Source organism: Moschus berezovskii, chromosome 7 (assembly GCF_049115385.1).
Source record: "Moschus berezovskii isolate FMDL1 chromosome 7, NW_MosBer_1.0, whole genome shotgun sequence".
NCBI lineage: Eukaryota > Metazoa > Chordata > Mammalia > Artiodactyla > Moschidae > Moschus > Moschus berezovskii.
Window position 1 is genome coordinate 59,413,711 of NC_142466.1, and position 27,783 is coordinate 59,441,493.

Genomic DNA, 27,783 nt, shown 5'->3' on the forward strand with positions numbered 1-27,783 from the left:
TGCCAAGTGCCTTTCATACAGTGTCCTTACATAGCTTTGAACCTACCCACGTGTGGTCCAAGTTAGAGAACAGACCCAGATGCTATCAGATCTAGACTGATGTGGGTCTCTGTTCAAGGCGGACTTGATCCACTCTTACCTGCATGTGTTATGGGCCTGGATTCCTGGCCCCTGGAAGGACATTCCTTCCAGAAGCTACAGATGGCTTCCGTTAACTGGCGTGGACAGATTGCATTCAGGCAAGGAAGTTGCCTAGGGAGGACTGACTCCTCTGTGCGTTTCTCTAAGAGCAGAGTTACAGATGAGCTGGATGCAGAGAACTTTCTTCCCCTTTCTCTGCACTCTCCTTACAGTAAGATCAATTTATAAACAGTCCTGTAGTGAGATCCGTTCACAGTGAAGGCAGCCCCAAACCTGGAAGCCACTCATCAACATTTTCTGTTATGGTAGCTTAACTTTTAACAATGTTAACTGAACTAAGATGAGTCTATCTTGCTGCTTCTTTTTTATAATAATAATAATCTAATATAGATAAAATACCTTTTGTAGAAGATCTGTTTTTTAAAATAAACATAATTCAATGAATACATACCTATGAAAACTAACTGGATGTTATTTTGATATGTTCATCCTGTGAATAATCCTAGCTAAGTTTCAGACAGCACCTTTTGATTTTAAACCTCTTCCAACATAGTTTCTTTAATAATAAATGGAATAAATATGATGCATCTATCAAATAATCTGAAATTATGCATGAAAATAGGAAAGTGTTTGCATGAAACCACATCAGCAGATGTGTTATCCGCCACTAGAGAACTAAAATCCAAATTCCAGTATTTTTGCTACTGACCAACATTTGCAATGCCTGGAGACAACTTTGGCATTCAGTTGTTTGGGAGTTTCTTTAGTATTTCTTTCTCCTTTTTTCCCTTTGCTCTTATGAAATGTCTTTTCTATTTTTTTCTCTTTTTAATAACCCCCTCGTGCTCCTTAAAATGTGCAAATCAACCATAGAAGTGAGGGGTTTGCCATCTGGGTGATTTTCTTCAACGAATTTAATTTACGTAGTCTCCTGATTTCAGTTCAGTTCAGTCACTCAGTCGTGTCCAACTCTCCGCGACCCCATGAATCACAGCACGCCAGGCCTCCCTGTCCATCACCAATTCCCGGAGTTCACTCAAATTCATGTCCACAGAGTCGGTGATGCCATCCAGCCATCTCATTCTCAGTCGTCCCCTTCTCCTCCCGCCCCCAACCTTTCCCAGCATCAGAGTCTTTTCCAGTGAGTCAACTCGTCGCATGAGGTGGCCAAAGTATTGGAGCTTCAGCTTTAGCATCAGTCCTTCCAATGAACACCCAGGATCGATCTCCCTTAGAATGGAATGGTTGGATCTCCTTGCGGTACAAGGGACTCTCAAGAGTCTTCTCCAACACCACAGTTCAAAAGCATCAATTCTTCGGCGATCAGCTTTCTTCACAGTCCAACTCTCACATCCGTACATGACCACGGGAAAAACCATAGCCTTGACTAGACAGACCCTGATTTACTTATTCACAAATATTTCCTGCAAACTGTCAGCAGGCCAGTCCAACACATGATGAAGCACACCCAAAAAGCAGAAGCAGAAGGAAATGTCCAGGTCCTATGACTTTGCCTCCTGTGATCTGGCTGCACTGTGATTTACCTGCAGAAACAGAAGTTTATGCTGTACTTTTTTCTCCCTCCAGTCAAATCCAATCAGTCTTTCAGGTTCACGTTTATAAAAGTGTCAGTGATCCTTCTCTCACCATCTAAAATGCAGCCCAGCCTGAGCAGCAGAAGGCAGCTAATGAGAGAATCTCTCCTGTGGCATGCCACATACATTTTGACGAGTTCTGTTTTTGCATAGAAGGTGTGTGGATCCTAGGGCCCTACCTAGGGCTTGCTTGAATTCTGCATTCTTCTAGAATTCATGGCTCAGAGCCTCTCAGGAAGAACACTCCCTCTTTCTGCTTTAATTTGAGGACCCTGCCTATTCCCTCCCCATCTCTCCCCCAGTCTCCTGGGCTGTGCTCACTGAATCTTTCTCCCAAATCCGTAGCCCTGGTTTGCTGATGCAGCTATGAGAAGTCTAATTGGATGCATGCAACATCAATGCTATAGTTTTTTTTCAAAGTGTCTGTATTTGGATATGATAACGATATTATACAGTTAAACTCTCTTAAATCTAGGAACAGGAATAGACGTCAGATAATAAATTAGGAACTTCTGTCATCTTTACTAGGCGAAAGAAAGAAAAAAATGTCATTGAAAATCAAAATGACAACTAAGTGAGCGAGGTTACCACGCCTTCCATTTCACTGCCCTCCCAGACTATGTAAGTCTCTTTTTTTCTACCAGCATGTTGCTGAAACCTCCCCATCCCCCACTGACTCTTTCTTTGACCACAACTAAACTACTAGATTTTAAAATTTTTATTTCTAACTGATTTCCCACTGTGGGGAAAACAATTGACAGTCTAACATGACTTCTTAGCCTCAAAGGCCCTTAACTTTTAATAACCTTTATTACTTTTAATTGCCATCATTTTATTTTCACTGGTAGGGCTGGTAATTTTAAGATGTTACAATATATTTTTAATACCTACTTGTCTTGCTTTCAGTTTGTAACACTTATTTAAAAAGAATTTAGAAGTGCTGAAACCATTAAGCATGCCATGTGTTGAATTGAAACTAAAAGTTTTGAAATGTGTGGGCTTTTTTGCATATATAAAGTGATATCTGATGTGTTACCATTTGAAAGAGTAAAGCTATATTGTTATCATATTATTTCACTGTACAAGTAATATTTAACTTTGCCATCTAGCATGCTGATGTGATGTTGGTAGCTATGATTAAAGTCCATAATGTAACTTAATTGGAAATGTGCACATCAAGTTTTCAAAAAAAGGTCAAAGTGAAATGTTACTCATCTGGTCAGTGTCAGAGGGGATATTCAAATCAGATGTTTGACTTCGGTCCCAATCCTGTTTTCAGAAATAAAGCATTTAGTTCTTTTAAAATGCAGAGAGGTATATAAATACATTTGATCCTACCTAATAAAATTTGCTCCCTAGAAATGCCACCTGAGTTTCTTTCAAGATTCTAAGTTTTATTGTACTCTATGAACTCATATTTATTTAATATATTAACTTAAAACCTTTCATTTTGTATTTATTGACCATTGAATATATCATCTTACCTTCTTGCTCATTTATAAAAAAAGATGAATCACACATAATTTAGGGATTTTACTTTTATTCTTTTGTCTTTCGGATGATGTACCTAAATATCTACCTGGTAACAGCCATATAGGACCCCTGACAGCCATCTGCCTGATCACTGCTCAATCTGGAGTCTTGTATTCTCAGTGCTCACTTGCCCCATCAGAGTGTTTTTGTCATACATACTAAATATGTGAGATTTAAAAATATTTTCTGCTAATGAAAATGCAAACAAAATGTTGTTTTCTTATTGCTTGTCTTTGAATGGTAGTGTTAGGTTTGTTAGACTTTGGGGATAATTTTGTTTTATAGCCCTACACATAGAAGATTTAAATGTATGTGGTTTCACACTTAAAATCCATCTTCAAAATAGAGTTAAAATGATGGTTGTACTACATGACTATTACCTCTTTACCAGATATAATTAGTTAATGAAGGGAATTATGTTTAGAGTAGTTTTGTGGTTTTACCACAGTCTTAAGAACCTTATTCTAGTAGAGAATCTGTTATTGATATTTTCTTTGGCCTTTGAAGAAACCAATTAAAGTTTTTGTATCTTGGGTTTTTAGAATGTGGGTAACAAAATACCAAACATAATGAGAAGGCTGAATTGAATGAAAAGTGCTTTGAAATTGGAAAATACCAAACATAAAAAGAGTCTTGACAAAGATAAGACTCTTAAAGTGTATTTTCATATGTCACACTTTCTACTGCAAAATGAGGATAAAGATACAGAACTACATTGTGAATCAGAATGCTGTTTAGGGGTGAAATTAATTAAATTATCTGAGTGAGCAAGGCAAAATGCATTAAGGCTTTTGTAATGAAATTACCACAATAGGTCTTCCTTAATTGCATATCAATGACTATACTATAATCATATATAAACACAGCTCTACTGTTTTGCAAATTAATTTTAATGTTCAAATATTACCTTGACTTCAACCTACTAAATCTTGAAAGTTTGTTTCAGCATTGGAACTAATGACAGAAATCTGAACTAATTATAGTTATAAATGTCTTATCAACTCTTTAGCCATTAATGTACAGTATAAAAGCTACGAACATAAAATTTGATTTTTTAACAATATGCAAAATTTGTATACTTAAGAGAGAGTTGATGTCTCTTTTTGTGTTATCACCTGGTGAAACTCAATTTTGCTAATTCTAATGAGGCTGGATTGCCTTAGGTATTTTTAGAACTCTTCTTTTAGCAAATGAGTTTGACTATCCTTCATGTTAACAAAGCTTAATATTTTGTGGTTACAACTGATATTTTAGACAAAGATAAAAATCATCAAGCTGTAAACTTGGTAATTACAGGGAGTGATCAGCCAGGGCCAGTGCTATTTCAGACCAAAAGTGTGTCGTTAACCATGAAGTAAGGAAATGGATTCACGTGAATCACTCATAATTGGATTCTGAATCCAGTTCTAACATGAGATGCCTGAAAGACTTAAGCCAAGGCTGTCTTATCGGAAAACACTTACCTACACATACATGCACATTCTCTCACAGAGATTTTTAAAATTCAACAGTGATTTTCTTATGTTAATTTAAAACAAACAAAAAAACTCACTTAGCATAGTAGTTTGGAGCACAGGCTCCAAAGTCAAGTAACCTGGGATTGAATCCCAGCTTTATAAACAAATAAACAGTACATCTGGAAATCCGCATACAGTCTTAACTTTATTGGAGTGAGTTTACATATTATAAGAAGTACTATTTTAAATGTCCAGATGTATATATCTGTATAACCATCACCGCAGCCAAGGTGTAAAACATTCCCATCACCCCAAAAAGTTCTTTTGCATTCCTTCTTATCCCCCACCCCACCCCCTCGATCCCACCCTGTGAAACCAGATATATTTGCTATTGCTATAGATTAGATTGTCTTTTGTAGACTTTAATACAGATAGGAAACTGGCTTTTTCTCTCCATATATTTTTTGAGGTTCATCCATATCATTAAGTATATGAGGGGTTTATTCTATTTATTACTGACCTGTATTCTATTGTAAGAATGTATCACAATTTGTATTATCATTCACTATTTCATAGATTTTAATTTTTACTCTTTATTGGGGTATATTTGATCTATAATATTATGCAAATACCAGGTACATGACATAGTGATTCACAACTTTTAAAAGCTGTACTCCATTTATAGTTATAAAATATTGGCTATATTGCCTGTGTTGTACAACATAGCTTATTTATTTTGTATTTAGTATCATACCTCTTCCTGTTTCCCTCTCCCCACTGATAGCTATGAGTTTGTTTTCTGTATCTGTGAATCTGTTTCTTTTTTGCTATATCCACTAGTTTGTTTTAGTTTTTAAGTTCTACATATATGTGGTATCATACCATATTTGTCTGTCTCTCTATGACATATTTTACTTGCATAATACCCTCCTGGTCCATCCATGTCATTGCAAATGCAAAATTTTATACTTTTTTATGGCTGAATAGTGTTCTGTTGTGTATATATACCATGTCTACTTAATCTATTCATCTGTTGATGGACCCTTAGGTTGCTTCCATATCTTACCAATTATAAATAATGTTACTATGAACATTGGGGTGCATGTACCTTTCCAAATTAGTGGTTTGGTTTCTTTGGATATGTACTCAAGGGTGGAATTACTACATCATATGGTTTTAGTTTCAGTTTTTTTTTGAGAAACCTCCATACTGTTCTCCATAGTGGCTATGCCAATTTACATTTCCACTAACAGTGCATGAAGATTCCCCTTTCCATGGATAATTTTACTGTTTCTAATTTGGGGGTGTTGTGAGTAAAGCTAGTATGAATATTCATGGACAAGCCTCTGTGTGGACAAATTACACTTTTTTAATTTTTAAACTTTACACATTTGGCAAAAGACTTAATTTAAGGAGAGACTTTGAAGAGTAAGGTGATGGTCCAAAAGACTAACCAGACGTAAAGAACATTTCAGGCCAGGCATATAGCACGTACTAAGACTCAACCAAGGAAAAGCTGGAAGACCGTTCATCCTAGCTGCAGTGTGTGGCAAAGGGAAGAAGAAGGAAAACAGTATCATATACAGAGTTGAGCACAGTTCTTCCTTCTTGGTAGATACTCAGGGAACTTGATCATCTACATGTTATGCATCTTTCTCATACAACATTTAATACTGAATTAATAAATGGTTAATATTGTTAGAATTTTGTATGATAAAAATGGAGCACACATTTTATATATATATATATGCATACACACACACACATAGAATGTAGCTTAGGAATGAAATAGCTCCACTCTCCCTTGCAAATATGCCTTTCACTACTTTTATTCACATATTTCTTGTAACACTTCTGTCCCCCTCTCTGTAGTCTATTTTATCTGATTTGGGGTCTTGTTTCCATTTGCCAAGATTTTAGTTAATGGTTCTGGATGAAGGATTAATTTCCTTATTTGTGTTCTCTGCTTTTCTGGAAGACTACTTGGATTTCAAGAAACAATAGGTAGACTCAGAAGTTTTGGAAAAAAAGCATAATCTGCTGATCATGAGTGATTTGAGTTAATGGTATGTATATAACCTAGATGAGAGACATAGATGAGTATAACAAGACTGTTGAACTCTCAGTTTGAGAGCTACTCCTGGGAACCAACTGGGAACCAAAACTTGTATGAAATAGTTTATAAAGCAGTTAGTTTAAATAGATGCATTATTTTTTCTTTATATCTCTTGGAGGATTTGGGGATTAAAACTGGAGGAAACAGCTGTGCTAAAAGCATTGGTCAGGATAAGGGAGGAGAGAGAGAGCCCGGTATGCAAAAAGGGTACGTGTCATGTGATGAGTGAAGTAATTTAAAAGAAACTGAGAACAAAGCTAGAGTAAAAAGTTCTTATTTGATTTGAAAAACATTTTGGAGCCACTGCAGTGATTTGAGAAAGTGAGCTGGATAACAGTAATGACTTTTAAGAAAGTCAATTCCAGTTGCTTTGATGTCAAAGTTTTCTTTTTTAAGCTGATTGTGTAAATCCATGGGTCCTATGATATGTGCTACAAAATAACACGGATAGAAGAAATTGACTTGCTAAAATGGGTGAAAATGCTCTTGCAGTGATGTTTTCTGTCATCTTAGCATGCAATTGTATATTCCTGACCTCAAAGGTTGTGACATTCAGTGGAATTTTTTATCATCTCTTGGTCTCCTTCTAAATGAGAGTTATAGAGGTGGTATATATAATTATCTTTGCTAAATTCTTTTTTTTTTTTTTTTTTTTAAAGAGAAGACAAGGAAATACTTTGAGAAATGGCTCTTTAATAAACCCAGTGCAAAGAGTGTGGTGAAGAGATTGCTTCTTGAAAAGTGTCAGGCCAGAACCTGTACTTTAAGAAGACTTCACAAATTTCCTTCAAACCAGTCTTTTTGTTGCTTATTATTGTTCACCATGACCTTCAGAAAGCCACTTAACTTCCAATATTTGAATTATTTTCACATACAGCTGTGGTCTTTGAATTTGCCATGTCAGTTTGCAGACATTTAAAGAAAGCAAGTGACACAATTCTGGTTACCTTCTGGAGTCACTGTGATACTCTTGCAGGTAGAGTGACAGATTCATTTACAGTTTATAAGTGACTTTTTCCCTTTCTTAAGTTTTATATTAGTATTCTTTTTCTTAGCTGTGAAGGAAACTTAGAATCATCTGTAGTCCTCGGAAGCTGCATAATTTTTTTGAACCTGCCAGAGGCTACAGCGTCTATGCTTTTTTAATATACTGTATGGGATGGTTTTGTTTGGAAACCCTTTGCTTTTCTTTATATGTTTTGCCCTCAGAATTGTCTTTAGAACCAAGGTAAAAGATATGTGTCCAGCTTTGTTTCAGAGTTCAATATTGTGCATCTTACAAGCCTAAAACTTGCACTAAATTCCAGCTATATATGATTAAACAATCAGAGGATATACCTAAAAATGCATGAAATGTCTATGATTACATGTTAGGGTGTACCATAGGTTTTTGCACAGATTATTTCACTGAACTAGGGAATCAAATAGGGAAATTGAGTGGAGAATGAAATCTAGCCTGTGATTGACTCAACAAGTCATGTGCCCCAGAGTGGGATGTTGTTTAGTTGCTAAGGTGTGTCTGACTCTTTTGTGATCCCATGAGTTGTATCCCACCAGGCTCCTCTGTCCATGGGATTCTCCAGGCAAGAATACTGGAGTGGGTTTTCACTTCCTTCTCCAGGGGACCTTTCTGACCCAAGGACCGAACCTGTGTCTTCTGTATCAACAGATGGATCCTTTACCACTGAGCTAACGGGAAAGCCCCCAGAGTGTGATGGCGTTCCCCTAGAGCAAGAGGCATCTAATTCACATGGGTCCCATGTAGGCAACCATGTTGCATAGAATTTGGTTGTAATTTCTCCCACAATTGTCAAAAAGGCATGGGTATCTTTTAAAAGGTATCTCTCTAGAGATGGTTTTGATCATTTTAACCTTCATCTATTGCTTCAAGCTTGACATTCACAGGACCTTCATTTGCAAAGTTATTGCATTCAGATAGAGTTTCCCAATATCTTTTTCATCATCCCCAGCTTCTAGACATAGTTTGATGTAAAATCTTAGAATTTTGAGTGAATGTGTTTAAGCACAAATCTATTTTTCTCTTCTTATTCTTTCTCCATTCTGTCTGATTTTTTGACCAAAAATGATTGAAACTTCATGCATTCAAATGCATGCTTATTTCATGTGGAGTCAGGAGATTCTTATGTGGGGTGATTAAAAATTGACATACGCAGGATTCATAAGCACAGGCATAAGGCAGTGGTGAAAAAGCTATATGAGATGCTTTCATGATTATCAACAAGCTGTCTTGTGAAGGTACTCCCAACAGACCTTCTTTTCTACAAAGGAATAGAGCTTTAAATGTGAGAGAGAGAGATGTGATTGAGGTGCATAGGAGGAACTCTGTCATTGAAATTAGTCCTTGCCTATCAGTTTTGGACTCTGGCATCAGCTTTCCCAGAAAGACTACGGAACCAATTCCCTGTCCCCCATGAGGGACAGGGGGCTCTAACTTGCTGTGACCATGCTGAGACCATACCAAATGGGCAGTGTTCCAGCTGTGAAAATTGGTTCAGGATCAGTGTACATGCTGTGCCATGCTAAGTTGCTTCAGTTGTGTCTGACTCTGTGAGACCCTATGAACCACAGCCCGCCAGACTCTGTCCGTGGGATTCTCCAGGCAAGAATACTGGAGTGGATTGCCCTCCTCCAGAGGATCTTCCTGACCCAAGGATTGAACCCATATCTCTTAAGTCTCCTGCATTGGCAGGCGGGTTCTTTACCACTTGCGCTACATAGAAAGCCCTCAAGATCAATAAGATAAGCCAAATGAACAAGAGGAAAGGGGGCCTTATTACATCTTTTTAAACTTTAGTAAAGATGGTTTAGTTCAGTTCAGTCGCTCAGTCATGTCCAACTCTTTGCGACCCCATGAATCACAGCATGCCAGGCCTCCCTGTCCATCACCAACTCCCAGAGTTCACTCAAACTCATGTCCATCGAGTCGGTGATGCCATCCAGCCATCTCATTCTCTGTCATCCCCTTCACCTCCTACCCACAATCCCTCCCAGCATCAGAGTCTTTTCCAGTGAGTCAACTCATCGCATGAGGTGGCCAAAGTACTGGAGTTTCAGCTTTAGCATCAGTCCTTCCAGTGAACACCCAGGATTGATCTCCTTTAGAATGGACTGGTTGGATCTCCTTGCAGTCCAAGGATCCTTTTTTTCTACCCATGGAGATCTTTATATCCATGCCAGTGTCTACAATATAAACCAGATCCAAGGATTCAAAAAGAAATCCTGAAAATTAATCCCTCCCTAGTTTTATGTGTAACTTCCTAAGGCCACTGCATCTAGGAGGGTACAGTTACACACACCAGGCGATCACTTTGTGGAATCTATCTGGATACATCTTCTGTGACATAAAAAGATTCAGACTTTTTTTTTTTCTTAGAATCTCAATTCAACTCTTTACACATGTTCACATCTTGCTAGCCTTAGGCATTTCAAAGCAATTAAACTTCCATCACACATCCCAGTAATAGTTTCAACAGGCTTCATTTTATGATGTTCTACCAGAAGCCATGGTACACCCTGAAGTTTCCAGAGTCATCTTTGAAAGAGCCAAAAAAGAGGGTATTGTGATCACTGCTGGATGTTAACAAATGGGAAGCTGCTCTTTGCCACTCAGTGCCATTCGTCCATCTGTGCATGCCTAGTTAGCTGTAATAAAAAAAAAATGGCCTCAGCATGAATATAAAATAAAGTAACTTTGCCATATTAATAATATTTTCTCACTCAGGGAAAACTCCTGATACAAATGACTGAAGAAGGTCATTTCTCAGCAAGAATAAGGGCTCTGGGCCAGTTAACTTTTCTTCCAAACTTCACATATATCTTTTTCTGCACATACTATTTTAATGAGGTTTGAAGAAGAGAGCAGTTTTTAATGCAGTTGATTTGCAGAAAGCAAAGAGGATAAAAATGTTCCAGTGTTCATTTGTGATGCATAGATAAATCCCAAAATGCCCCCCGACCTTTGCTGTCTTATTCTGAGAATTTATGATTGATTTGAGTACTTTAGTTGAAAGAAATATTATGTGTCTTTTGTATAGTGGTGATCACTGAATATGTATATAATAGATGAAGATTTTGAATACTTGGGATCAAGTCCCAATGAGTTTAAGAGAGTTTTTTTTTAATGTTCATGAGACTTAGTATTTTCAACTGTAAATTGTGAATAATACTATCTTGCTAATAGGATTATTTTAAAGATTTCATTAGCTAATATATTAAAAAGGTGCATGTAAGAGATATGTTTACCACCCATACAAAACTTCTGGGCCCTTCTTTTGGGAAGCATACTTGAAACATGCTTGATAAGTGCACTTCAGTTATAGAGGCGGTAGGGTTAAGAGATAGCTACCTCACTGCATTTGCTATTTTCAACATTGTGATTGACCATGATTTTGTATCTCAATCAAACACTGATTCTATACTAACAATGCAGAGAACTTAACTCTTCAAGTGATATGCATCCAAAGAGGAAAATACCTACATAAACCTGTGCTTGAACAATGAGGGATATGCACCTACAGATTAATTAGGATAACTTTATCATCTGAAAGTAGTTTTGTCAGAGAAGCAAAAACATTTCTGGTAGGTAGCCTACATGAAAAGATATTGGCATGATATTCTATATAAGCACCTTACTTCTGGTGCTTCTGGCATGAGGGCAGGATATTTGTAAACCATGCCTGCAGAGACTCAAGCCCTATGTTGGAGATATTAGCCTAATTAACCAGGCTTTATCATTGGTAAACTAGGTTTCCAGGAAAGATACTAATTGTAGTAGCTTCAAGAAGTGGCTCTGAAAGTGGGGTCCCTGAACCAACAATCACCCAGGAACTTGGTAGAAACGCAAATCTGAGCCTTGCCTTGAAACTGCTAATCGGTGGGGTTGCACAATGTGTGCCCTAACAAGTCCTCTGGGTGATGGATAACAATGATAACAATTTCTCTCAGATGATTTTTTCCTGTAGCTTGGATAAGGAATCCCATGTGTGAAAGATGCTCTAAAAAAATCTCATCTCTTGTCAGTCTCTTACTGCATGCATGTACTCCCAGCTGCATGCCTTCTCCTTTTGGTCAATTGGATGATCACATTCCCTTTTCAAACTTTGTATCTCCCATTTCAGGGGGGAGGGGGAACTTTTACATTATCCTCCTGTGTTAGTTCTGTGCTTCCTTACACAATTAAAAATTCCCAACAAGTAGTGTGATTTAGGGGAGTTGGTGATGGATAGGGAGGCCTGGCGTGCTGTGATTCATGGGGTCGCGGAGAGTCGGATACGACTGAGCAACTGAACTGAACTGAACTGAACTAGTGGCTCAGATAGTCAGGAGTCCACCTGCCATGCAGGAGACCAGGACTCAATCTCTGTGTTGGGAAGATCCCATAGAGAAGGGACTGGCAACCCACTCCAGTACTCTTGCCTGGAGAATCCCATGGACACACAGTCCATGGGATTGCAAAGATCGGACACAACTGAGTGACTAACACATCAGTCTGATTTAGCTGCTTCCATTTCCTTACTGTGTAGTCTTTTAATTCTCCTGCAGTCTTGTTTCCACTTCCAACTTTGAAGTGCAGTTACTCTTTAAGAGGTTCAACCATTTCCTGCTTGCCAGATCAGAAGGATCCTTGTTTTTCTCCATGGTTTCATGCTTTGATCCACACAGTCCAGAACTCCTTTTCCTTACCTTTTGTGCTGCAGAGATACAGCCCCGTTCTTTGATACTTTCCTGAGTCCTTTCTCTCCCTTTCCCTGGGCCATTCCCTCAGGACTGTTGCTTTGAGAGCTCTGGAGGGAGAACACCTTGGCTCTCTTTCCTTCTCCACTCCTCTCTGCCTTCTTCCTTTCCTCCCTTCACATTCTCTTAATTCCACATTCCTTCTGTTCAGTGACAAGGACCACCTCCTGACTAATGATTCCCAGTTCTACCATCTTCCACATTGACTTCATCCTTTACCGACCTAAATCTCTGCACAAGGCTCTCCTGCGTCATTTAAAACTCAGAACTTCCAAATTAGAACTATCAGTCATCTTCTATGAAGCAAGTTCTCCCCCAAGGTTACCTCTATCCTCAGGGAATATCCTTCTCTAGATCACCCCATTCGCTCTGATCCTGTTCACTCTGACTGAGCATCCTACAGTGTGAGATGTGAAATTTCTTTGCTCCTTTCTTATGTGATTTCTTATTTCATTCACCTCTTCCATAACCTTCGTTATGGTCTCCCATGCCTGCACCATTGAAATAACTAGTTCCCTGCCTCAGTCCTTCTGCTATTTCATACCCCACACATCAATGCCGGATCAGTCTTTCTAAAATATTAATTAAATGATGTCATTTTTTGATTGCTGGCTATTCATTACCTGCAGATTAAATCCATCCATGGGATTCCAGGCCCACGTAGCTTTCTTGAGGAAGACACCATTCCAAATATCCCTGTCTCATTCTTTACTCCATGAATTATACCACCATGAATCCAAATCTTACTCCAGGACATAAGGACCATCTCAAGTATTATTTCTTTTAAGAGAATATGTAGTCTTCTATAATGGCCTATTTTTCTGAGTTTTACAGAAATTTCCTTATTATTGTTCCTTATTTGAATTTTATGCAAATGAAAAGGAATTTTCACAAGAAGCCTTACATAGCACTTGAAACTTAAAAAGATAAGTGTTAGCTTTCTTCCCAACCAGAAGGTGACATTCCTAGCTGCAAGGAATAAGCTTTTCTGTGTATCACTCTTTGTGGTCTGCCACCCATCATATCGACAGTAGGTAATGGCATCATATCAGGTGAGCCGTGGACGTTTGGTGTAGTTGGATAAAATAATCCTATCTTTGTAACCTCTGTTAACTATTGAGTATGAAAATATACTCCCTTGAAATAGTCAGATTTTCTATTCCTTTATGCAAATTTAAGGAAAGGGCAAACACAAAGGAAAGTTAAATGAAGAGTTATCTATAAATAATATGTGAATAATTCAAAAATAAGAATTTTTGACTGCTGGCTCATTAAGATCCCAGTCTGGTAATTGTTTGTCCAGGTTATATGCCAAGAAGATCTAGGCTGGGGAGGTGACATATGGTCAATCTAATCTTCAATTAGCTTTCACCCAAAAGCCCTTGTGGGACATTTTTTATTTTGTTCTCATCTCTGTCTAAGCAATCATAGTTTCCAAAAAACAAGCCCAGTTGTGATCTATGTATGCCTAGGAATACATGGCTAAGTTTCCCCAAGGTAGTAAAATAGTTTTCCTACCTCCAGTCAAGAAATACTAGTCAAGTACCTTAAACAAATTACTTTCCTATTATAGTCACTTTGGAAGCAAACAAAGGAAGAATGGCCAGAGAAGAAGAGAAAATAATTTGACATGTTTATCTTTTCTTAAATCCCCTTCAGAAAAGGCAGGCATATCTTCTTAACTCTGTAAATTTTAAAAGATAACAGTAAATATGTATCTTAAATATGCATATATAATAAATTGCGTGCTGTGCACCAAGTATAATGAAATATATTGCACATGGAGGAGAAGAACTCAGCAGTGGTTTCCTAAACTCTTTTTACTTCATCTCTGTAATGATGAGCCTGTCTGACTACCTACAGCTGCTGACCAAACATATCCCGAGGGGCGCTTTGAAGTGCTGACCCCGCAGACAGCCAAGTATCAGTGTCTGGAAACCTTCCACATGCAATCCCTTGATAGTGCTGGTGATGGTTGGCATCTTTGGATCTGGCCGCAGTTGTTAGTAGAGCCTACAATTTTAGGAAAAGCAAAGGAAAACTAAAAACAAACCATGCAAAGTAAGGCAATAAGGCAGGTGCCGGCTGTGGGGTTTGTCCTGCCCCCGGGGAGTCTGCATTTTGCAGGAGGAGGCAGAAGAAAGCACTGCAGCTCTAGTTCTGATTTCTCTAAGAAGCTTATATGCTTTTCATGCTAAAATTTAAAGGGTACATAATAAAGAGATAGATGTCTGAGAAAGGGAGTAAGAAAAGGGAAGAAAAGGCTAATTCTGCAAGCATCCTGTTTTCATTTATCAAGATGTTTGGGTGTAGAAATGCTGACATAGACGGAAGGGTATTACTTCTGCTTCTTCATGTTTACGAATCTTACATTTTATGTTTTCCTATTTAGCTGTTTACTTCTACTTTAAAAGAAGCAGTACTTAAGCATTTACATTATTCATGTGCAGTGGGGTGCATTTCACGCCCTCGTAGGTGCTGGAGGTGCAGGGTCCCTGGTGGGAGCAGTTATTTCAGAACAGGTGGTTCAGCACATTGAGGATCAAAGAACCCAAAGGTGCGAGGACTCCAGCAGCCGCAGGAGCTCTTTGATCTCAGTCGAAGTTTCAACCCCACCCTGCAGATCAGCAGCCCTCCTCAAGCCAGGAATTTGCATTTGCCTATCTGTCTCTCAGTCTGGTGGTTTCCCCTTAGGTAGAAGAATAGCAGCCTGACTGATGGCAGAAGACACCCCACAGTCACGGTTGGCATCCAGTTCCCCCACAGTCCACTCTCTCCCCCTTACTTCCAGCCATGTAGACTGCTAATGCCCATCCCCTGCTGACCACTCTCCCCACAAGCCACGGCTGCCATTTTGCTCACTGCCCCAAAGAACGGTACACAGACCTGATGATTTTTTAATCAGGAGGCTCCGTTCTGGCCCCAGCTGTCCTCCCTGCATCTCCACCTTGCTGAATCCGACCAGAGCCCCAAAGCCCAGTCCAGATATCACCCTCCCCTCTATGTCATCTTCCCGACTCCAAATTTCAGCTAACATTCATTGAGTACTTTCTATAGAGCAGGCTCTATTGGTAGCTTTTAATCTGTTATTATTATTATTTTTTTTTTTTACTGATTTCTTGACTTTGGAAGTCTTTTGTACACACTTACAGTGATTACACAGTTACCACTTTTGTTTCTTAGTGAAATCATAGAGCTATTCTTACCTCATCCCCTGGCAGTCTGAGAACTCATAGCATTTTGTTTCTTTCAGAGCTTCATTGTGTTGACTTTAGCAGGTGCTCCAAACCGCACGAGTGATATCATAATTAATGGGCTCAATTCTTAGCTTATATCAGTGAAGTGTATTGAAACTGTCCCTTTCTAACAACTGAGTAACCAAACCTAATTTATCAACCACATTCTTCTATATTTTGATGATTGAATACATCTGAACAAAGTTCAGTATACCTGTACAGCTGCCTCCTAGTTACTAGGCTTTTGGTATTACAAGATGTGAAAGTTCAGTGCCACTCCATACTCCTCCAGTTCCACGTGCGGGGGCTACTCACCTGGTTTGCCCATGAATAAGGAGTTTCTCCAGGACATAGGAATTCCGTGCTCCAACCAGGACAACGTTGGGTAAACCTAGACATTTAGTCAAACTAGTCATAAGAAATGATTTCCCCAATGGAAGAAATTGACTGTACTTTTATACTAACTGCTCAGGAATGGATAGCTGTCACTTAGTTGTATTTTTTGCAGTCACAGGCAAAATTTTAAATCTCTCATAACCATTTTTGTTGTCATTTGCCCTTCTGGTTGCTACATAGCATTGTCTGTATATCTGACAGCTGGTAGCAAAAAGACTTATTACTTCAGGGAGCTCAAAAAAGTTAAAAAACAAACAAACTTGTTCCAATCAATTCCTTTATTATATTAGACAGGGCTTTACTAATAGCCATTTACAGTTATCATGAAATAGCCAATCAGTGTGATATTTCTGGGGTTTAAAATAGCTAGTATCAGTAAGGATATATCAAATTCCCTGGTTATAACTTCCTGTGCCCCAAAATTCCAATTTTTCTTTTCCTACTAAGTTTTCTAACTTTTCTTTAGAATTGACTCTTTTAGGTCTTATAGCTAGTACTGCTGTCTAAATCAATTGTTGTATCTGTTTTTGAACTATGCAATTATTTACCCGTATATTTAGTGACTAGCTCCTCTTGGCACTTCTAGTCTCATCAGAAAATGAAAATATACCTCCTGGGAACATCATCTATCTTCCTCTCTTTGCTTGTCCACCTGACTAGTCCAAGCAGGGAAGCCTTTGGATTACTTGGAATAAAAACTAGTTATACTTCTGGCACAAGGCAGTTCCACTTTTTGGAACTTCTCTGCATAAACAGTCATGCCACCTAATGGAACAAATATACTATTAAGCAAGTTTTTCAAATTCCTTTTATTAAGTTTGTTCAAACACATTCTTCAAAGAGTTAGATTTAGTTTCTAAAATACCTATCATAGCTGTGCTTCAAGATATTTAGTCTGTATACATGCTTTGTTCCCTCAATGTCTTTCTAAACATTGAATCCGTAGAATTTTGCATTTGGCACAGTGCCTGCATGGAGAGATTCCACTTGATCATCATAAAATTATTTTCAGGCTCAGGTCATGGCATGAGAAATGTGCATAAATAAAATTATTTTAGTTATGGAATGGTCATATCACAACCAGTTGTTTGCATGACATATTATATACAGGTAATTGTAAAATTTTTGAAAGTGGGAATATTGGCTCTACACTAGGATACATGTTTAGTTATTAATGATGAGATTATAGGAGTCTGTAACAAAAAGAACAGGCCTCCTAATTCCCCCTTACAATTCTCCTATAAACATTTTATGCCACTTGGTGAATTAAATACAGTTTCTCAGATCAGTTACATTCCTTTACTTCACAAATACATTTGGAACCTCTCCTCTAAGCCAGACGCTCTGCAGTCACGGAAGAGAAATCATACCCCATGTGGAATGGTAACAGTGGTAAGTGTGACGAGTGACATGTGACTCAGATGGTCACCAAAACAGAAACAAACAACCAAAAAAAAACACATGTTCTGAATTTATAAGTTAATTTTAGAGTGTGAAACTTCATGTCATATAAAATATTATTACATGTCACTTATATCTCATAAAACTACTAGAGCTTTCAAACCATTTAATGGCTATTTTCCCTGTTAACACAATGTTTTGAAGGAGTTTATCTGCCCAACACATTTATTGTGTAATTACTTTCTCTTTAGTATTTACCAAAACCCAAACAAATAACTGCCATTCAGAAGAGAGTTGATACATTGCTGGCACTGCCCCCCTCCTCCCAAAAAAGAAAAAATAAATTTAATTCATTTTTTTCCTTCAGCTGTGTATCATGATTCTGGACAGATTCTCAATTTCAAGTATATTAAAATATTTTAAAATGCTGCAAGTCTCCATTAGTGATTCGGTGGCCTTCAGTGATCTAGTCTAACTTCCTTGTTTATTAATATTCTATTAATAAACATTTTTTTCTGTTGACTCACCAGTCTGTAGTTTAACTGGAGCTACTCAGCCTCTGTTCTGAACACCTCCTTTGAGTATTGCATGAATAGACCTTGTCTCTGGAGGGTAGGAATTGAGTCGGAAAAGGAAACAATTTACAGCCTTCATAAAGACTCAAGGTGCTTTTCTACTTAACTCAAGTGGTTGTTTAACAGGCATGAAGTGTTTGTTGTCTTTGACAGCTCTGCGTGTTAATTTATTCTAAAGGTTGTTAAGTTGACAATTATTGGGGGTGGGGAGGTGGGGAAGGGCAACGTGCAAAGCTGAGCTGGGGCTGAGACACCCATTTTGCAGACTATTCAAAGTCCTTACCCTCCCCAAACCCACCCCTTCACCCTCTTCCCCACCCCCTTCATATCAATCAAATCTCTCATCTTATTTCCCTAAACTGAGATTAAATTATAAATTACACAGGTTTAAAATCACTTGACACTGGCTTGGGGATATTTGGGTACCATGAAGAGTTAGAGAGCCTCACATTGCGTCTTTGTCAATAATTTCAATTGCTCCAGGGCAAGAAAATACCTTTGAATATCCAAGGTGAAATGATATAGACTGTGGTTAAGTGATAAGTGACAACATAGGATTTCAGTGAACTTTAACAAAAGAGCTCCACAATTTGGTTTCCTTAATCCCAAATTTGACATTTCTCCTCTAAATTATATGTGTGTTATTCTGTATCTTTTCAAATTAAGGAGGCAGACTTGCCTCATGTAATATTTTGTAACTAAAACTAAATAGACTTGTTAATAGCAGTTACCAATTTGTGATGAGGTTATTGATGAGTTTTATTTATTCTTTTCTGGATGTATTTACAAGTTTTTACAGTGAACATACATTATTTTTTAATTAAGAAAAATATCATTTATAATAAAAGTTGCAAAAGTACCTGTATAAAAATTCTACATATATCTTTGCCATAGCAAAGTATGACTTTGTGTTAAATATAAAGATATAAAAGAGTTTAATGCAAGGTGGAGATTTTATGTATTCAACTGGGATTTTAAAGTATTTTTAGAAAGAATTGCAAATGTAGATATCACTGTATCATCATTAAATTTTCCTATATACAAGTAAAGTTTCTGAGAAAGTTAGGTCAAATTTAGCTTTAGATCAATAGATATTCTCATTGAGAACTAAAAGTTTACAACATTCGAGGATAAGGAGGTGTCATGAAAGTTTAGAAGCCTCCAAATATTTCATGCATAAACTTTAATAAATTTTTCATATGCTAGAGGAAAGGTAATGATTCTTGTCTTCTAGGATTTTCAACCAAAAAACTAGACATGTCAGAAAATTGGTATTTCTTGCATGCTAGTTCTGACTGCACTAAGAGAAGTTGTGTACACTTCTCTTTGAACCTACTAATTATTTTATCTTACAAACGGGATGGTGTTATCACTTGAATACAAGTGGTTAATAGTGGAGCCTGGGAGTAAATCTTTGTGGGTTAGAATTTGGCTCAACCACTGAACTGCTAGTCAGTCTCAGCCAAATTTCTTTCTCCTCATCCATGAGTGATAATAGTACTAGCACTAACATCTTAAGATTGTTAGGAGGATTAAATGTAAAAGTATGGACTAGTACCTGTCATGTAATAACAATTCATAAATGGTAGTTCTGTTACTAGTTATAGTATGTATTCAGTGAATAATATGCATTCATCTTATTTTCTTCTTTTGATTATTTACTTGTTTTATTTGTTTTTTAATTGTTGCTAGAAGGAAAGCTTGGCTCCCGTTGGGTTGTGTCTGGCTTTTCTACAGAGTGAAAGTATAAGTCAACATATATAGCATAGGTTGCTACCAACCATGGTAAAGCTGACCAACTTCTTGCCTTCTGTAGTGAGCCATCTCTATGGATTTGGACTGATGGATGCAGAAGCCATGGTGATGGAGGCGGAGAAGTGGACCACTGTTCCCCAGCAGCACGTGTGTGTGGAGAGCACAGACCGGCAAATCAAGTAATGTTTGCTGCAAGCAGACAGCATGACCATTCCCTAAAAGAGAGCTGGCCCATGCAGATGTCTCGAGACAGCCCTGTGTTGCACATGAAAGCTAGTAGTGTGTGTAGTTTTTTCTAATGTGATTATAAAATCTTAATAGAATGTCTAAGACCCTAAATTGTTAAATCCGTCCTAGTATAACCTGCCATGCCCCCCTCCAGAGGATCTTTTCAACCTAAGGATGGAACCCAGGTCTCCCACATTGCAGGTGGATTTTTCACCATCTGAGCCCCCAGGAAAACCCACTAGTATAAACCAAGGATCCTTAAAAGAAAAGCATATTTCATAAGGGGATGGGAGAACCCTTACAGGTGGATATTCTTCAAGTTTCTACTTTGTCAGTATTTCTGTTTGATGGTAGAAGTACTTACTTCCCATAAGTTGGAATACCCCCAGAACTAAACCTTATGTTCTGGAAACTTAGCTACTTACCATGTTGTTCTCTGAGAGTGATGCAGGATACACAGTAAATGAGATTGAACTTTACTCAGATTCCAGGGCCTAGTGTCCAAACAGGAGGATGTGCAACAGGATTTACCAAGTGATAGTGAAGTCTCTCCTAGGCACTGAATTTGAAGAATTAGGAGTTATTATAGTGATTTTATTAGTATTTTGCTTTTGTCTTTCTTTTTATAGAGAGTTAGCTCAGAAAAATACTTATGAACTTTGGTTTGTAATAAGAACAGAGCCATTATAATTCTTGAGGAAATTGTTAGGAAGCAGAAACAAATGGACTAAATTTTTTTCTCATTCTACCCATTTGTGGCAAAGAATATGAAAAAAAATAAAGGAGTATAAAGTTAACCAGTATTTATTGAGTTCCTACTATAGGTCAAGCCCTAGCAACTTAATGTGTGTTTTCTTCTTAAAACTAGATAACAACTTGGGTTTTATTCCCTTTTGACAAATGAAGAAATGAGATCAAATGGAATAATTGTTTATTTCTAGACAAATTTCATTTACCAATTCAGCATCTATTTTTCTTTCATTTATTGGATATCAAGAATGGGACTAGTGCCACATGCAGCTGGGAGGAGTCCAGATCTCCTCCTGCGTGTGCTGCATCCCTGTGCCCTTTCTGCCAGATGCCTGGGACCCTCATAGCCCAGTGAAGCGGCTCAGACCCAGCTGACCAGAGGCACCCAGAACCATGTCAGAACTTTGAGCAAGGCCTGGTGACAGGTACCAGCTGTCACCCACCAGTCTTCCCAATCCGACTTCAAGATGCTGAGCCTGAAGCTGCTGAGGCTGTTCAGCATGGAACATATGCCCCAGAGATCAAGCCTTGAGCCTTTGGAATAGGAGCACTGACTCCAAGACTAGGGAGTATCAAATAGTGAGAACTCATACAAAAGAAACCACTTGAATACAAGACCCTGCATCACCCAACCACCAGTAGCACCCTGTGCAGGATGCCTCATCTAAACAACAAAGAAAAGAAAAATACAAACCCAATCATCAGCAGACAGAATTACCACCTCACTCAGCCTTGCCCATCAGAGGAAAAACAAACAAAAAAACAAAATCTCCACACAAATTTTACCCTATACGAAGCTCACACGAACCACTGGACCAATTTTAGGAGGACAGAAACCAAAAGAAAGAAAGAATTCAACCATCATCAAGGAAAGAGTTCAAATTTCCTTGAAGCCTGGGAAAGGAGACCTCAAACACAATAACTTAAAAAAAAAAATAATGGAAAGGCAGATAAGTACTGCACAAATGAAGGAACAAACTAGAAACACAGAAGTCCAAATAAATGAAGAGGAAATAGGAAAACTACCTGAAAAAGAATTCAGAATAATGATAGTAAAGATGATCAAAAACCTTGAAAACAAAATGGAGAAAATGCAAGACTCATTTAACAAAGACCTGGAAGAATTAAACAATAAACATACAGAGACAAACAACACAATTACTGAAATTAAAAATACTCTAGAAGGAATCAATAGCAGAGTATCTAAAGCAGAAGAACGAATCAGTGAACTGGAAGATAAATTGGTGGAAATAATTTCTGAAGAACAGAATAAAGTAAAAAGAATGAAAAGAACTGAGAACAGTCTCAGAGACCTCTGGGACCATATCAAATGCAGTAACATTCGAATTATAGGGGTCCCAGAAGAAGAAGAGAAAAAGGGTATGAGAAAATTTTTGAAGAGATTATAGTTGAAAATTTTCCCAACATGGAAAAGGAAATAGTCAATCAAGTCCAAGAGTCACAAAGAGTCCCATACAGGAACCCAGGGAAAAACACACCAAGACATATACTAATCAAACTAACAAAGACTAAACACAATGAAAGATTATTAAAATCAACAAGGAAGAACAACAAGTAACATACAAGGGAAACCCCATATGCTTAACAGCTGATCTTTCAACAAAAACTCTGAAGGCCAGAAGAGAATGGTAGGATATATTTAAAGTATTGAAAGGGAAAAATCTACAACCAAGATTACTGGACCCAGCAAGGATCTCATTCAAAAATGATGGAGCTATAAAAAGCTTTTCAGACAAGCAAAAGTTAAGAGAATTCAGTACCGCCAAACCAGCTTTACAACAAATGTGAAATGGACTTATTTGGTCAAGAAATACAGCAGAAAAAAAGATCTACAAAATCAACCCCAAACAATTAAGAAAATGGCAATAGGAACATATATATCAATAATTAAATGTAAATGGATTAAATGCTCCAACCAAAAGATACAGACTAGCTGAATGGATACAAAAACAAGACCCATATATATGCTGCCTACAAGAAAGCCACATCAGACCTCAAGAAACATATAGACTGAAAGTGAGAAGATAGAAAAATATATTCCATGCAAATGGGAAGCAAAAGAAAGCTGGAGTAGCAATCCTCATATCAGATCAAATAGACCTTAAAATAAAGAAGATTACAAGAGATAAGAAAGGATACTACATAATGATCAAGGGATCAATCCAAGAGGAAGACATAACAATTGTAAATATCTGTGCATCCAACATAGGAGCACCTCAATACATAAGACAAACACTAACAGACATAAAAGGAGAAATTGACAGCAACACAATAATAGTAGGAGACTTTAATACCCCACTCACACCAGTGGACAGATCATCAAAACAGAAAATTAATAAGGAAACACAAGTCTTAAATGATATATCAGATGAGATGATATAATTGATATCTTCAGGACATTCCATCCAAATGCAGAAGAATACACCGTCTTCTCAAGTGCACATGGAACATTCTTCAGGATAGACCACATCTTGGGTCACAAATCAAACCTCAGTAAATTTAAGAAAACTAAAATTGTAACAAGCATCTTCTCCGACCACAATGCTATAAGACTAGATATCAATTACAAGAAGAAAAGTGTAAGAAATGCAAACACATGGAGATTAAACAACACGTTTCTGAATAACCAACGGGTTACTGAAGAAATCAAAAGGAAATCAAAACATTTCTAGAAACAAATTACAATGAAAAGATGACAACTCAAAACCCATGGGGTTCAGCAAAAGCAGTTCTAAGAGGGAAGTTTATAGCAACAGTTCTACCTCAAGAAACAAGGAAAACATCAAGTAGACAACCTAACTTTACAACTAAAACAACTGGATAAAGAAGAATTAAAAAAAAAAATTAGTAGAAGGAAAGAAATCATAAAGATCCTAGCAGAAATAAATGAAAAAGAAACAATAGTAAAGATTAATAAAACTAAAAGCTGGTTCTTTGAGAAGATAAACAAAATTGACAGACCTTTAGCCAGACTCATCAAGAAAAAGAGAGAAGAATTAAATCCACAAAATTAGAAATGAAAAAGCAGAGGTTACAACAGACAGTGCAGAAATACAAAGGATTCAGTTCAGTTCAGTTCAGTTGCTCAGTCGTGTCCGACTCTTTGTGACCCCATGAACCACAGCACGCCAGGCCTCCCTGTCCATCACCAACTCCCGGAGTTCACTCAAACTCCTGTCCACCGAGGTGGTGATGCCATCCAGCCATCTCATTCTCTGTCGTCCCCGTCTCCTCCTACCCCCAATCCCTCCCAGCATCAGACTCTTTTCCAGTGAGTCAACTCGTCGCATGAGGTGGCCAAAGTATTGGAGTTTCAGCTTTAGCATAAGTCCTTCCAATGAACACCCAGGATTGATCTCCTTTAGAATGGACTGGTTGGATCTCCTTGCAGTCCAAGGGACTCTCAAGAGTCTTCTCCAGCACCATAAGAGACTATTATGAACAACTATATGGCAATAAAACAGATAACCTGAAAGAAATGGACAGATTCTTAGAAAAGTTCAGTCTTCCAAGACTGAACCAGGAAGAAATAGAAGTTAAGCACTGAAATTGAAGCTGTGATCAAAAACTCCCAAAAAAACAAAAGCCCAGGACCAGATGGCTTCACAGGAGAATTCTGTCAAACATTTAGAGAAGAGAGAATGCCTGTCCTTCTAAAACTCTTTCAAAAATTGCAGAGGAAGGAACACTTCCAAACTCATTCTACGAGGCCACCATCACCCTGATTCCAAAACCAGACAAAGACAACACAAAAAAAGAAAACAGGCCAATATCACTGACGAACATAGATGCAAAAATTCTCAACAAAATTTTAGCAAACAGAATTCAGCAACACATCCAAAAGCTCATACACCATGATCAAGTTGGGTTTATTTCCAGGATGCACAGATTCTTCAATATACACAAATCATTCAGTGTGATACACTGATATTAACAAATTGAAAGATAAAAACCATATGATCATCTCAACAGACGCTGGAAAAGCCTTTGAAAAAATTCAGCACCCATTTATGATGAAAACTCTTCAAAAAATGGGCATAGAAGGAACCTATCTCAACATAGTAAAGATCATATATGATAAGCCTACAGCAAACAGTATTCTCAATAGTGAAAAACTGAAAGCATCCCCACTAAGATCAGTAACAAGAGAAGGATGCCCACTTTCACCACTGTTATCCAACATAGTTCTGGAAGTCCTAGCTACAGCAGTCAGAGAAGAAAAAGAAATAAATGGAATCCAAATTGGAAATGAAGAAGTAATGCTCTCACTGTTTGCAGATGACATGATACTGTGCACAGAAAACCCCAAACATAGTATCAGAAAACTACTAGACCTAATCAGTGAATTTAGAAAAGTTGCAAGATACAAAATCAATACACAGAAATCACTTGCATTTCTCTATACTAACAATGAAAAGTCAGAAAGAGAAATTAAGGACTCAATCCCATTCACCATTGCAACAAAAAGAATTCAATATCGAGGAATAAACTTACCTAACGAGACAAAAGAACTGTACACAGAAAATTATAAGACACTAATGAAAGAAATCTAAGACCACATAAACAGATGGGTAGATATTCCATGTTCCTGTGTAGGAGGAATCAATATTGTGATAATGACTATACTACAAAATACAATCTCCAGATTTAATGCAATCCCTATCAAATTACCAAGGGCATTTTTCACAAAACTAGAACAAAAAATTTCACAATTCATGTGGAAACACAAAAGATCCCAAATAGCCAAAGCAGTCTTGAGAAAGAAGAATGGACCTGGAGGAATCAACCTTCCTGACTTCATATTATACTACAAAGCTATAGTCATCAAGACAGTTTGGTACTGGCACAAAAACAGAAATATAGACCAATGTAACAAGATAGAAAGCCCAGAAATAAACCCATGCTCCTATGGGTACCTTAGTTTTGACAAAGGAGGCAACAATATACAAGGGGGGCAAAGACAGCCTCTTCAATAAATGGTGCTGGGAAAACTAGACAACTACATGTAAAATAATGAAATTAGAACACTTCCTAACACCATACACAAAGATAAACTCAAAATGGATTAAAGACCTAAATGTAAAACCAGAAACGATAAAACTCTTAGAGGAAAACATAGGTAGAATACTCGATGACCTAAATCAAAGCAAGATCCTCTATGAACCACCTCCTAGAGTAATGGAAATAAAAACAAAAGTAAACAACTGAGACCTGATTAAACTTAAAAGCTTTTGCACAGCAAAGGAAACTATAAGTAAGGTGAAAAGATAATCCTCAGAAAGGGAGGAAATAATAGAAAATGAAACAACTGACAAAGGATTAATTTCCAAAATATACAAGCAGTTCATACAACTCAATACCGGAAATATAAACAACCCAATCAAAAAGTGGAAAAAAGAACTAACAGACATTTCTCCAAAGAAGATATACAGATGGCTAACAAACACATAAAAGATGCTCAACACTGCTTATTATTCAGTTCAGTTCAGTCGCTCAGTTGTGTCTGACTCTGCAAGCCCATGAATCACAGCACGCCAGGCTTCCCTTTCCATCACCAACTCACGGAGTTCACTCAAACTCATGTCCATCGAGTCGGTCATGCCATCCAGCCATCTCATTCTCTGTCGTCCCCTTCTCCTCCTGCCCCCAATCCCTCCCAGCGTCAGAGTCTTAAATGCAAATCAAAACTACAATGAGATATCACTTCACACTGATCAGAATGGCCATAATCAAAAAGGCTACAAACAATAAATCCTGGAGAGGGTGTGGAGAAAAGGGAACTCTCTTGCACTGTTGGTGGGAATGTAAATTGATACAGCCACTATGGAAGACAGTATGGAGATTCCTTTAAAAACTAGGAATAAAACCACCATATGACACAGCAATCCCACTCCTAGGCATATACCCTGGGGAAACCAAAATTGAAAGAGACACATGTATCCCAGTGTTCACTGCAGCACTATTTACAATGGCCAGAACATGGAAGTAACCTAGATGTCCACTGACAGATGAATGGATAAAGAAGTTGTGGTACATATACACAATGCAATATTACTCAGCCATAAAAAGGAATGCATTTGAGTCAGTTCTAATGAGGTGGATGAACCTAGAACCTATTATACAGAGTGAAGTGAGTCAGAAAGAGAAAGATAAATACTGTATTATAATGCATATATACAGAATCTAGAAAAAATGGTACTGAAGAATTTATTTACAGGGAAACATTGGAGAAACAGACGTAGAGAATAGACATAGGGACATGGGGAGAGGGGAAGAGAAGTTGAGATGTATGGGAAGAGTAACATGGAAACTTGTATTACCATATGTAAAATAGATAGCCAACGGGGATTTGCTGTTTGGCTCAGGAAACTCAAACGTGGACTCTGTATCAACCTAGTGGGGTAGGATGGTGAGGGAGATGGGAGGGAGTTTCAATAGGGAGGGGATATATGTATATCTATGGTTGACTCATGTTGAGGTTTCACAGAAAACAGCAAAATTCTTTGAAGCAATTATCCTTTGATACAATATAAATTTCAAAAAAGGAACGGGGCTAGATATTAGGGATAGAAACAGGAATAAGAAATGCTTCCAAATTTATGGAGCTTATAGTCTATTGGGGAAGTCAAACCAAAATAAGACAATAAATGGATAATTACAAGTTATAATAAGTGAAATAAAAACTGTAGAAAATGAAAGGTAGGGAACATGATTTTCCTATGGTTCAATGATTGGCTTAGAGTGAAATTTAAGCTTTGCATATGTGACCAGTCCAGGTTCGACGCATGATGCAGGATGCCTGGGGCTGGTGCAGGGGAATGACAT

At 37.7% G+C, this 27,783-nt stretch overlaps 1 protein-coding gene across 3 annotated transcripts in view; it reads left to right on the top strand.

Annotated features, from left to right (window-relative positions):
- PCSK5 (proprotein convertase subtilisin/kexin type 5) overlaps nt 1-27,783 on the top strand; it is a 507,981-nt gene that overhangs the window by 270,718 nt on the left and 209,480 nt on the right. For all 3 annotated transcript variants that reach the window (XM_055426904.2, XM_088837941.1, XM_088837942.1), the window contains exon 11: nt 20,021-20,138. In XM_055426904.2, coding sequence (XP_055282879.2) covers nt 20,021-20,138 — 118 coding nt within the window. The remainder of the gene's footprint in view (nt 1-20,020; nt 20,139-27,783) is intronic.